Here is a 12,703-nt window from a genome sequence, read left to right as displayed (position 1 = left end):
AGGAGATAAATGACAACTCTCTGTGAAATTAATTTGGGTTCACACCTAGGTCAGGTGGTTTATTAAAGAGTCATTAAAACCATGTGGCCAGAGGCAGTCTTTGAATGCAAGGATTCAAGCTTCCGCATTGCTGAACTGTCTGGGCAGGTACAGGTCTCCATAGGTATCCACTTACTATATATGGGACATGTAAGTGGAGAGACATGAACCTGACTCATTTCCTGATCCCGGGACTGTTCCCCAGCCCTCCCTCAAATAGAAGCCACATAGCTCAGGCGGGTTCTTAAGACCGTAGGCAGTGAGAAAAAGCACTCAGAAGAGCCCAGAGTCCGAGAGCCCAGCAGTGCATGGACACAGCCTCAGTCCACCAAGCAAGAGTCACAGCACAAGGACTACAGTACAACTGTGGCAAGACCTAGTGAGGAGAGGACACAAAGAAGGAGGGATTGGTTCTGACCTGGTGAGAGTGCCCCCAGATGAATGATAGTGGGCGAGGAAAGGACTTGACTTAGGAGAGATGAGGACTCACACTGGGAAGGGAGACAGTGGTGTGGGAGATGAAAGTACAGAATCAAAAAGGATGGGGACACAGAGGAGATGGGAATGAGGACGTGGAGGGGATGAGACACAGATGTGGGGAACAGGGGGTCACAAAAGGGAAGAGACTTGAGAGAGGAGATGGAACCAAGAGCAGGAGGCAACTAGGACAGAGTGAAGGCAGCGGGGCTACAAGGCCGGGAGGATGGGGCCACAGTGGTTGAGTGCACAGAGGGAGAGGAAGAAATGAGACACAGAGTGAGGACAGGACACAGTAGGGTAGGGAGATGGGTGACCTGCTAGAACATTTGCTGTTCTCTACCCTACAGACCTCAGCTCTCCATTCTTATTGCTTCCCAAGAGACATGGCACCAGCCAGAACAGGATTCTGCCCTTTGCTGCTGCTGCTACTCCTGCTGCTGGGGCTGTGGGTGGCCAAGGTCCCAGTCAGTGCCAAGCCCAGGCACATGACTTCATCCCAGTGGTTTGAAATTCAGCACGTGCAGCCCCACCCTCGGGCTTGCAACTCAGCAATGGGCAACATCAACAAGCACACAAAACATTGCAAAGACCGCAACACCTTCCTGCATGAATCCTTCTCCCGTGTGGCCACCACCTGCCAGACCCCCAAAATAGCCTGTAAGAATGGCCATAAGAACTGCCACCAGAGCCGTGGGCCCGTGTCCCTAACCTTGTGTGAGCGCACCTCAGGGAAGTACCCAAACTGCAGGTACAAAGAGAAGCACCTGAACAAGTCTTACATAGTGGCCTGTGACTCTCCCCAAAAAAGAGACTCTCAGCCATTCCCACTGGTTCCGGTGCACTTGGACAAAGTCCTTTAGGTTTCCAGACTGCCTCACTCTGGCTGAGGCTGAATTCCCTCTGCAGGCCTCTGCACTACTTCTCCCCTCCTCCACTCAGAGCACCGACTTCTCATCATCTCTTGGGACTCCTCCTGGTTCAGCCTCTTCTGGGAGGCTGAGGGGGAACCAAGGCTGACACTCACTGAGCTGAGCTCCAGAGGAAATGGTCTTCCATCTTTTTGTTGCTGTTTTCCCACAAACTTAACCCCCAGAGGGGATAATGAGCAAACTCAGGGGTATGGATTCCCTGGTCTGTATCTTGGTATATCTCTCCCCTGTTCTGTGTTACCATGGCAGCATGACAAGGGGAGGAAAGAAATGGAAAGGGGTGGGCACCTGTGGCTCAAGGAGTAGGGCGCCGGCCCCAGATACCGGGGATGGCAGGTTCAAGCCCAGCCCCCGCCAAAACTGCAGGGGGGGGGGGGAGGAAAGAAAGAAATGGAAAGGAGACACATGGGATTTATGCATAGAGCTGTTCCGTTCCTAGACTTCCCCAGCACTGATGTGACAGTGAGGTGACCCGTGTGGAGAGAGGTGCCCAGAAGGCAAGAAGAAGACAAAGACAAACTACTCTGTAATTATGCAGCACCTCCTGCTCTTTGCGTACTTCCCCGTGAATCCTCTAATCCTTTATGACAGAGACGGGACAGGAATGACCTTTATTTTATTTTGCTTAGCAGGCCTGAGCATGAAGAAATTGAGATTTTAAAAAATGTAGTTAGTTAAAGAGCTTGCCTAATTGGTTAGTAGCATAACCTGGACTTGAACCTAGGTCTTCTTACTATAAATACAGTGCACTTTCTACTAATACCATTTGGAAAAGAAAGAAGAGACCATTGCAGGGACAAGAGGAGAACTAGGTAAGAGTTCAGCCATGAAGAAATATACCCTGAGAGCTCTGAAGAGCCAGTTACCCTGTGTTGACTGCAATAAAGGTCATTACCTCTCCAGCCAAGGGACTATTTATGAGGTGCTCAAGGAGCCTACATAATTCATTCATTCTCTCTCTCTCTCCCCGCTCTAACCACCCTTCCCCCTTCTCTAGCCCACTGCTCTTTTGACCTGGGCCCTGGGCCTGGCTCTGGCTAGGTCCCCCTGGTAAAGGGAGTGTCCCAACTTCATCCCCCTGATCCAGGATCACATTTCCCTTGACCTTAAGGGACTTCCGTGGCTTGCTTGTCACAAACAGGCTGGTGGGACCTGCCAGAACTTCCTTCCTCCTGATAATGACCTCCCCTGCCACGGTGCTTCTCTGGCTCTCCACTCGGGCAATCTGCCCGGGTCTGAGGGGTTGAGATGTGAAAATGCCATCCTTGTCCCCCTGGGCTACAGATACCATTACTCCTGCTCTGGTAATCGGTCTTGCTTCATATGGGCTGAGTCCTCATGGCCCCTCCAGCATTGCCTACAGCCCTGACCATCACACTCCTCTCTTTCTTTATCTCAGTTCCAGACAAACTGCACTGTGCCCTATGCATACCCTATTTCAGACCCCAATATATTGTCAGACCGCCCTACTCCTGCTGGGGATTCTAGTTTATCTATCTCTTCCCACCAACTGAGTGACCAGAGTCAGAGTAAGCTTTGGAGCCAGTCACAATTGCTTACAAAGCCTGGCTCTGTTGTTCCTGGCCATGTGATCTCCAGGAACAAGCAGGTCTGTTTTCCTACAGCAAAATTCAAGTAATCTTACCTGCCAAACAGGATTGCAAGAAGACTTTGAAATGACATTTAGGAAGCTCTAGTCAGCCCAAGGTACTAGCAAGCATTAGGTAATGCTAACTTGTAGCGGTGGTAGTAGCAGCAGCAATATTCACCTTTGGAAAACACATAGACCAAGGCAAACACCCTACTCACATCTCTAGTACTGCTAGAGTGATGTTCATGAATGGGCTGGAGGATAAGCCTGCAAGCAGAGTCCTGCTAGGGCAGCCTGGTTGTTTGAGATAACGAGGGATGAGAGGATGAGCAAAAGAAGGCGGAGCAGAGCATTAAACAATTCAGAAAGAAAGTGGACTAATAAGCTGCTGAGTCGGCCATCACCAAGGCTGGAAAGGAGAGGAAACTAAATACACATGTGGCCAAATGCCAAATGACTGAGATTAAAAACAAGTATTCCCTGGAAACAGAACATTGTCATCATAGAATGGACTTCTGGAATAATCAAATAAATCTGAAGTTTTATCCACAGTCTGAATTTGGGCCTCTTTACCTGCTGATCCTGGCAATGGTGAATGTCTATGGTGAATGTATCCTGTTTTGTAAGCTTTCATACTCTGTAAGCCTATCTCTCGCTTCCTCTTTGTTTCATGCTTGCCTTAAAAAAGGAAATCTGGGGCCGTGCCTGTGGCTCAGCGGGTAGGGCGCCAGCCCCATATACTGAGGATGACAGGTTCAAACCCAGCCCCAGCCAAACTGCAACAACAACAAAAAATAGCCCGGCATTGTGGCGGGCACCTGTAGTCCCAGCTACTTGGGAGGCCGAGGCAAGAGGCTGAGGAGTTGGAGGTTGCTATGAGCTGTGACACCACAGCTCTCTACCAAGGGCAGTCAAGTGAGACTCTGTCTCTAAAAAAAAAAAAAAAGGAAATCTGACTTTGTTTGGAACTCGCATGGTCACTCTACTATACATTTACTATTCTAAATAGACTATTTTCAACTGAGATGCATCCAAAAGCAAGATACTTGAGGGCTGCTGATTTTTCTCTTCACTTCATTCCTTTTTCACAACTCTTTACATTCTTTATTAGTGATTTTTCTTAATGATATTATGGTTTTAAATTTTCTCTCACAAAATTGAAAGTGGATAAAATTATGCCTTTAGTGCATTCTCCAAAATAAAAATTTCCTAATGGGACTTTCAAAAAAACTTGACCTAAATAACATTAAATAACTAAAAAGTCCGAAAGTAATCTGTGGTGACAAAGGTCAGAACGGTTGTATCCTGGAGGATCCTTCTAAGGATTTGGAAATGTTCTATTCTTGGTCTAGATATGTTCATTGTGTGAAAACTCACTGAAATATACACTAAAAACTTGTGTAATACGGGGACTCCCATAGCTCAGTGGTTAAGGCACCAGCCACGTGCTCCGGGACTGGTGGGTTTGAACCAGGCCTGGGCCTGCTAAGTAAAACAAAAAAACATAGCCAGGTGTTGTAGTGGGTGCCTGTAGTCCCAGCTACTAGGGAGGCTGAGGCAAGAGAATCGCTCGAGCCCAAGAGTTTGAGGTTGCTGTGAACTATGATGCCACAGCACTGTACTAAGGGTGACAAAGTAAGACTCTTACCTCAATTAAAAAAAAAAAAAAAACTTGTGCAATTTGCTGTATATTGTTACTGTTATATCTCAATTTTTTAAATCTTTCCAAAAAGTACAGTTAAGGATTATTTTATTTACACAATAAATAATATACCAATCAATTCTAAAAAAATCATGATATACCTAATCACAGATAGAATTATGATATAATCTAATTTCTATTGACCTGCCTTGTACTGTTTGCCAAATTAAATAATACTTGTACTATTTATTAAATTGTTATAAATACTTTGGGCTCAAAAAGTACCATTAAGTCTTGGCACCTATAACACAGTGGTTACAGCACCAGCCACGTGCACCAAGGCTGGCGGGTTCAAACCTGACCCAGATCAACTAAACAACAATGACAATTGCAACAAAAAGAAACAGCCAGGCATTGTGGCTGGCGCCAATAGTCCCAACTACTTGGGAGGCTGAGGCAAGAGAATCACTTAAGCCCAAGAGTTGGAGGTTGCTGTGAACTGTGACACCACAGCACTCTACTGAGGGCAGCATAGTGAGATTCTGTCTCAAAAAAATAAAAAGTACCATTGACCCTTGAACATGAGGGTTAGGAACACTGACTCCTTGTACAACCAAAAATCTAAATATAAAGACTGGGCACAGTGGCTCATGCCTGTAATCCCAGCACTCTGGGAGGCCAAGGCAGGTGGATCACCTGAGATCAGGAGTTCAAGGCCAGCCTGAGCAAGAGCAAGACCCCTTCTCTAAAAATAGCCAGGCTTTGGGGCGGGTGCCTGTAGTCCCAGCTACTCAGGAGGCTGAGGCAAGAGAATCACTTAAGCCCAAAAGTTTGAGGTTGCTGTGACCTGTGACACCACCACACTATACCAGGCTGACTAAGTGAGATTCTGTCTCAAAAAAAAAATCTGAACAAACTTTTGACACCCTAAAATCTTAACTACTAATAACCTATTGTTGACTAGAAGCCTTACCAATAACATAAACTATTGATTCACATGTATTTTGTACGTTATATGTATTATATTCTGTATTTTTACAATACAGTGAGCTAAAGAAAAGGAAATGTTATAAAGAAAATCACAGAGCAGAGAAAAAATATTTACTTCACTAAGCAGGAGTGAATCATCATAAAGGTTCTCATCTTCTTCATATTCAGTAGGCAAAGGGGGAGGAGGAAAAGGAGGGGTTGGTCTTGTCTCGGGTGGCAGAGGTGGAAGAAAATCTACAAATGGTTTTCAAATCCATGTTGTTCAAGGATAAACTGTATATAAGGTTTTTCCTAAGGTTACCTGACTATGATACTCTCTCCTGCTACTTATATTACCTGTCAACTAATTTTCATATTTTTTAACTACATAAAAATTAATAACTGCTTCATAGAAATATTACAAGCTTTCACAACCATTAATTATGGCATTTTCTTAAAGTATCTAACATACATTTGTATGTCCACTGGCTGATAAAATTTCAACATTTTTTAAAAGTTCATAAGTGGCTCAAGTGGCTAAGGCGCCAGCCACATGCACCTAGGGTGGTGGGTTCGAATCCAGCTCGGGCCTGCCAACAGGAGGATGCTGTGAGCTTTGATGCCATGGCACTCTACCCAGGGGGACAGCTTGAGGCTCTGTCTCAAAAAAAAAAAGTTCATAAGGAAAATTTCACTCCAGGTTACTTACATCTGGAATGTTCACCAAAATTTGAAAGCAAATATTCAGCTATTAACAATGAATCCAAATGCCATGCCTTGTTCTCATTACTGATGCTTTAACTGATTAGACTTGACAGTCACCCATTCCTTCATGTGATCTTGATCACAGCCAAGTTTAGGAATGCCAGAAATGTCAAAATAGACATTTGACTATTCAGCCTTCCAAAAGCCAAAGCTGAGATCCAAGATAATAAGTTAGCCCACATACCAAAGCCAACTGAACCATGATGCATTCCTACTTGAAATGAAGGATGGGGGCCGGGTGCAGGGGCTCACACTTGTAATCCTAGCACTCTGGGGGGCCAAGGCAAGTGGATCCTTTGAACTCAGGAGTTCAAGACCAGCCTTAGCAAGAGCAAGACCTCAACTATACTAAACTAAAAATAGAAGATAAAGAGAAAAAGCGGCTCGGCGCCTGTGGCTCAAGCGGCTAAGGCGCCAGCCACATACACCTAAGGTGGCGGGTTCGAATCCCCAGCCCGGGCCCGCCAAACAACAATGACGGCTGCAACCAAAAAATGGCCAGGTGTTGTGGCGGGCGCCTGTAGTCCCAGCTACTTGGGAGGCGGAGGCAGGAGACTCGCTTGAGCCCAGGAATTGGAGGTTGCTGTGAGCGTGATGCCATGGCACTCTACCCAGGGGGATAGCTTGAGGCTCCGTCTCAAAAAAAAAAAAAAAAAAGAGAAAAAGCAAAAACTAGCTGTGATGGTGGGCACCTATACCCCCAGTTACTTGGGAGGCTGAGGCAAGAGTATCACTTGAGCCCAAGAGTTTGAAATTGCTGTGAGCTAAGATGATGCCTCTGCACTCTACTCAAAAGAGATTTTCTCAAAAAAAGAAAATCGAAGAATGGGGATGGGAGACTGATTGTTTTAAGAGATTTCTGTCGCTGGATGTGGGAGCTTGGAGAAAGGAGGAAGGTGTCCAGAAAAACACTACGTAGCTCTGTGTAAATGGCTTTAAACACGGACCTAAGGAGCAGGAATGGAGTTCGGTAAAGAAAGTCACCCAAGAATTAAAGCTAGGGGGAGCTGGCTTTCCTAGGAGTGAGGTAGATTAGGTACGAGAATTTTCTACATGACTATGGTTCTTGGATGTCTCCACACAATGAAGTAATAAATGAGTCTTATTCATTATGGAGAGGCCCAACAGAATCAATGTGAAGAAAAAAGTTCTGATCTCCTGGGCGTTTCCTCTTGCTACCTACACCCTGCCCTTGAGATCAGAATTCTTTGGGCCTCCTTAGTGCCCTCCTTGAGGCTCAATTCTTTGGGTCTCCTTATAGGGCTCTAGGGATAACACTAGAAATATGACACCAAAAAAATATTCCAATAGCCACAGGAGCCAGGAGACTTCTCTCTGGGAGAAACTTCCCAAAGTGCTTCAAAAACGTCAGAGCCTCATTTTAAAATCCTCCTACCCCCGTCCCACAATACAAGAACAGATAGAAGAGCAGTTGTAGCTCTTACCAAGATGTTTACTTGTACGGGACCCCAGAGCCAAAAAGACTGGGAGCATCTATGGAGCCAGAGGGCCATGACAAAGAGACCTTGTCAGAGGTCCACAGTTCACAAGAGAAGAAAGGAAAGACATCTGTCCATGATAGAAATAGACATTGTGATAGAAAGGCCTCTTAACTCAGGGAGGTGGGAGTTTCCTCATCTATGCTTTACATAGAACCTTTACAAGAGGGACTACTGAAACTAGTCCCTTTGTAAGCTTATAAGAACCTTTGTATTTCATAGACTTATCATGTGGATTAACTGCGACAATACACATAAAGGACTTAGTGCTGTGGCTAGCACACAGGGAAAGTTTGAGACACGTTAGCATTTGTATGTATTACTGTGGTGTCAAATGTTGAGTGGCCAAACCTGAGATGAATACAGCAGGTCTGACTTCTGTGACAAAAGAACAAAGGATTTAAAGGAAGGAGGCCAAACTCCTCTCATCCTGCCCTTGCCAAAAAGCTCCTAGCCAGGAGTAAATACGCAAAGGCTCAAGGTCAGACAAAAAAGACAATATGCATTAATTTCTTTAGATAACATAATCTGAGGGGAGTGGAAGAGTACTCTCAATTGGAGGGGGGAAAACATATATCAAGAATTTCTGTTACCAGGTCGGCACTCATAGCTCAGTGGTTAGGGTGCCAGCCACATACACCGAGGCTGAAAATAGCCAGGCATTGTGGTGGGCACCTGTAGTCCCAGCTACTTGGGAGGCTGAGGCAAGAGAATCACTTAAGCCCAAGAGTTGGAGGTTGCTGTGAGCTGTGATGCCACGGCACTTTACCAACATAGTGAGACTCTATCTCAAAAAAAAAAAAAAAAGAATTCTGTTAAAACTACTTTATTTACTTAAGGGAGGTTTTTCTAATCTCTATCCTCCATGAATCCATGAATCCAGACATGAAAATAAGGTGGAGGATTTAGGACCACTAATTTAAGAGTGTTCCCTCTCTATCCTCTCAAATCCAAAGCATTCAATTATCACATCAATTGATGGCTCTAGTGACATTTCCAGCTTCCCTGTCAGAGATACTTAAACTAGTCCCTTTGTAAGCTTATTATCCTTTCATCTCCTTCTTGGAAATCTCTTATATTTTTCCCACCACTTCCTAGTTCATCTTCCATTACTCAAAGCCTCCACCAATGCCCATCACTCATGTCAAATGGGCTGGTTATAGTTGGAAAATATTATGATCATTACTTTCAATGGCCTTTGCATAAAAACTTTTTATTTTATTTTATTTCACTTATTCATTTGTATTTATTTATTTATTTTAGAGACAGTCTCACTTTGTAGCCTTCAGTAGAGTGCCATGGAGTCATAGCTCACAGCAACCTCAAACTCTTGGGCTCAAGTGATTCTCTTGCCTCAGCCTCCTGAGTAACCGAGACTACACCACAACACCTGGCTATTTTTAGAAACAGGGTCTCCATCTTGCTCAGGCTGGTCTTGAACCTGTGAGCTCAGGCACCCATCTGCCTTGGCCTCCCAGATTGATAGGATTAAAGGAGTGAGCCACCTTGCCCAGCCTTTCATAGAAACTTTTTATACATGTAAAACGAACTGACCTTGATGTAAATTTGTACAAATTGCTGCTTGCACCATGGCATTTAGCACATCTGCTTGGCTTTAGGGGTCTCTCAGTAGCTATTCATGAAATTATGATCCTGCAAGACACTTTGTCTGTGATCTCAGAGATCATCTAGTCCTGCCTTTTTCGTTTTGCAAATGAGAAAAATAAGACTCCAAAGACTGCAACACTTTGCACAAGATCACATGGCAAGAATTCAATTTTTTTTTTTTAAATGAATCCAGAGGCCAGGCATGGTGGCTCACACCTGTAATCCTAGCACTCTGGGAGGCTAAGGCAGGTAGATCACCTGAGCTCAGGAGTTTGAGACTAGCCTGAGCATGAGTGAGATTCCATCTCTACTAAAAATAGAAAAACTAGCCAGGCATTGTGGCAGACACCTGTATTCCCAGCTACATGGGAGGCTGACGCAAGAGGATCACTTGAGCCCAAGAGTTTGAAGTTGCTGTGAGCTATGACACAAAGGTACTCGACCCAGGGTGATAGAGTGAGACTCTGTCTCAAAATAAATACATACATAAATAAAAGAGTCCAGGCTGGGCACGGTGGCTCACAACTGTAATCCTAGCATTCTTGGAGACTGAGGCAAGTAGATTGCTTGAGCTCAGGAATTTAAGACCAGCCTGACGAAGAGTGAGACTTCATCTCTACTAAAAATAGACAAACTAGCCATGCATTGTGGGGGCACCTGTACTCCCAGCTACTAGGGAGGGAGAGGCCAGGAGGATCATTTGAGCCCAAGAGTTTGATGCCCACGGCACTCTACCCAGGGTGACAGAGTGAGACTATAACTCAATAAAATAAAATAAAACAAAACAAAAATGAGTCCAGTGATGTTTCTAAACTGGCACTCCAATTAATGGTCCTAAATTGATCACAGACATTTTTCAAGGTCAAATTCACCACACATGAATTGGCAAATCAGTCTGCAAATAGGCAGACTCCCAGTTTTTTTTGTTTGTTTGCTTGGTTGGTTTTGTTTGTTTTGGCCAGGGCTGGGTTTGAACCCGCCACTTCCGGCATATGGGGTCGGTGCCCTACTCTTTTGAGCCACAGGCGCTGCCCTAGACTCCCAGTTTTGAGACAAAAGAATGTTTCTGCACAGGATCCTGACATGTTTTCATTTCTGGCATTCACCTGAATGCTCATATTGTATCAATGAGATGGAGAAAAAAAATATTGTCCCCAAGAACTTGATGGCAAACTATTAGTGAAGCATGTCCCTGTTCAAATGGCTATTGGAAACATAAATAAGGACATGTGGTTAAAAAAAAAAAAAAAAGAAAGAAAGAAACCTTGACCTCCCATCTGCTGTTCCAGACCAGGGTGAAAACATTACAGAGATCCTGTTTGGTGAAGACCAGGTGGGCCTGAGACATTCCAAAGCATTTACCTTTGGTAAGGATCACCATTCTCTGCCCTCAAAACTGGCACATCCAGAAATGACCAACTAGAACTTGCAGAGCAATGCCTCCCAGACTTTCCCCCAAAGTACTAGTGATGGCAGAGGAGAATTAGTTAAAACACCCAAATAGTGCCCGATGAGCTTGAGCTTTCTCTAGCATCCTCTTCATTCACTTCACTAACATTTGTAAAATAGCCATGTGTGTGGATGTTCTATATGCTACCTTAAATTTTCATTTGTGGTAATCATGGATCAAAGTTAATTTCCTGGTTCAGTGGCTGTACTCTGGTTATGTAGGCAAGGGTATTTGTGATTGGGTAACTATTGCTGAAGTATGAGGGAGTAATGGGCATTGTGTCTGTAACTTATTCTCAAATAGTTCCATGATGTTAACAATTGGGGAATCTGGGTGAAGCACATGGGGAGCTCTGGGTACTACGTCTGGAACGTTTATGTAATTTTGAAATTATTTCAAAATGAAAAGATTTAAAATTAGTTTTAAAATGTCATTCATTTAAAATTTTTTCCATCAGGCAATTTTATTTTCGATAAAGGTAATGTCTAAAATTATTCTACCACCATGCTCAAAAAAATCGTTTTAATAAAATTGGGAAAGAAGATCTTTATCTCTCTCTCATTTTGTTTTTTCTTAGACAGAGTATCACTCTGTCACCCTGTGTAGAATGCTATAGTGTCATAGCGCACAGCAACTCCAAACTCTTGGGCTTAAGTAATCCTCTTGCCTCAGCCTCTCAGCAGCTGGGACTACAGGTGCCCACCACCATGCTCTGCTAATTTTTCTATTTTTAGTAGAGATGGGGTCTCACTCTTGCTCAGGCTGGTCTCAAACTCCTGAGCTCAGGCTCTCTGTCAAAAGCTTTTTATCTTGTGACTTCTGTATGCTCTGGACACACATGCATTCTGCCTGGGAGTGGAAGTATACTCGCCTTCATTTGCTCTTTGTGGATTACTTTCTATCTCTGACAAGTATTTCTCTTCAAGAACATTGTTGTTTAGCTGGCCAGGGCCAGGCTCGAACCTGCCAGCCCTGGTGTATGTAGCCTGCACCGTACTCACTAAGCTATGGCGCTGAGCTTGAGCCCAAGAGTTTGAGATTGCTATGAGCTATAGCACCACAGCAAGGGAGACTCTATCTCAAAAAATAAATAAATAAATAAATATTAAAAATTTTTTTTAAACTAGGTAAGGAAGGGAGGATAGTCAGGAAGCCAGGGCAGCAGAGAGGTCCTTACATGCTGAAAAATGAGAAAATAGACATAGAGCACTTGGGACAGTGACTGGGACTCAGAAAACACTCAGTAAATGTTAGCTATGATTTTTTTTTTATCAACTCTATGAGGTCTGAAGACTGCATGCAGACTTGTGATAAATCAAAGGTCATGCCAGGAAAGCCCCATGCCTCAGCTCCAGTTGGGTTGAAGACTACGTCTTCTCCCTCATGAAGACAAATCCAGGCATCAGGAACAAAGGCAGATAGACAGAGGCAATACCATGGTGCAAATGGACACTTCAACCCCCAGAACCATTTGCAGGGAACGTTATAAAGAATACACCTCCAGTCAGTTCAAGAGGTTGGATTCAAGTGAATTCTGAAATGCCCTCCAGGTTTGGTATTGTATGAAACTGGGTCCATATAAATTTGGTGAAATGCCTTGCACAAGGTCATGCAGCTAATTAGTGACAGAAGTGGGACAGGAATTTGAGGCTAATAATATCTGATTCAGTATTCTTCCCATTACGCTCTTTTAACTTTGCGTCTTGATTCATCTCAAAATAGGAATTTAAG

At 44.2% G+C, this 12,703-nt stretch overlaps 1 protein-coding gene across 1 annotated transcript; it reads left to right on the top strand.

Moving 5' to 3' along the window:
- The first annotated feature begins 902 nt into the window (after positions 1 to 902).
- On the top strand, positions 903 to 1,379 carry LOC100962961 (ribonuclease 7). Its single transcript, XM_003803043.2, has one exon. The coding sequence runs from the start codon at positions 903 to 905 to the stop codon at positions 1,377 to 1,379; it is 477 nt and encodes a 158-aa protein (XP_003803091.1).
- The last annotated feature ends 11,324 nt before the right edge of the window (positions 1,380 to 12,703 follow it).

This window comes from Otolemur garnettii, unplaced genomic scaffold, assembly GCF_000181295.1.
Source record: "Otolemur garnettii isolate 467f Iridium unplaced genomic scaffold, OtoGar3 scaffold00276, whole genome shotgun sequence".
Lineage (NCBI taxonomy): Eukaryota > Metazoa > Chordata > Mammalia > Primates > Galagidae > Otolemur > Otolemur garnettii.
The sequence above is the reverse complement of the archived record's forward strand: the minus strand, read 5'-3'. Positions and strand labels throughout refer to the sequence as shown.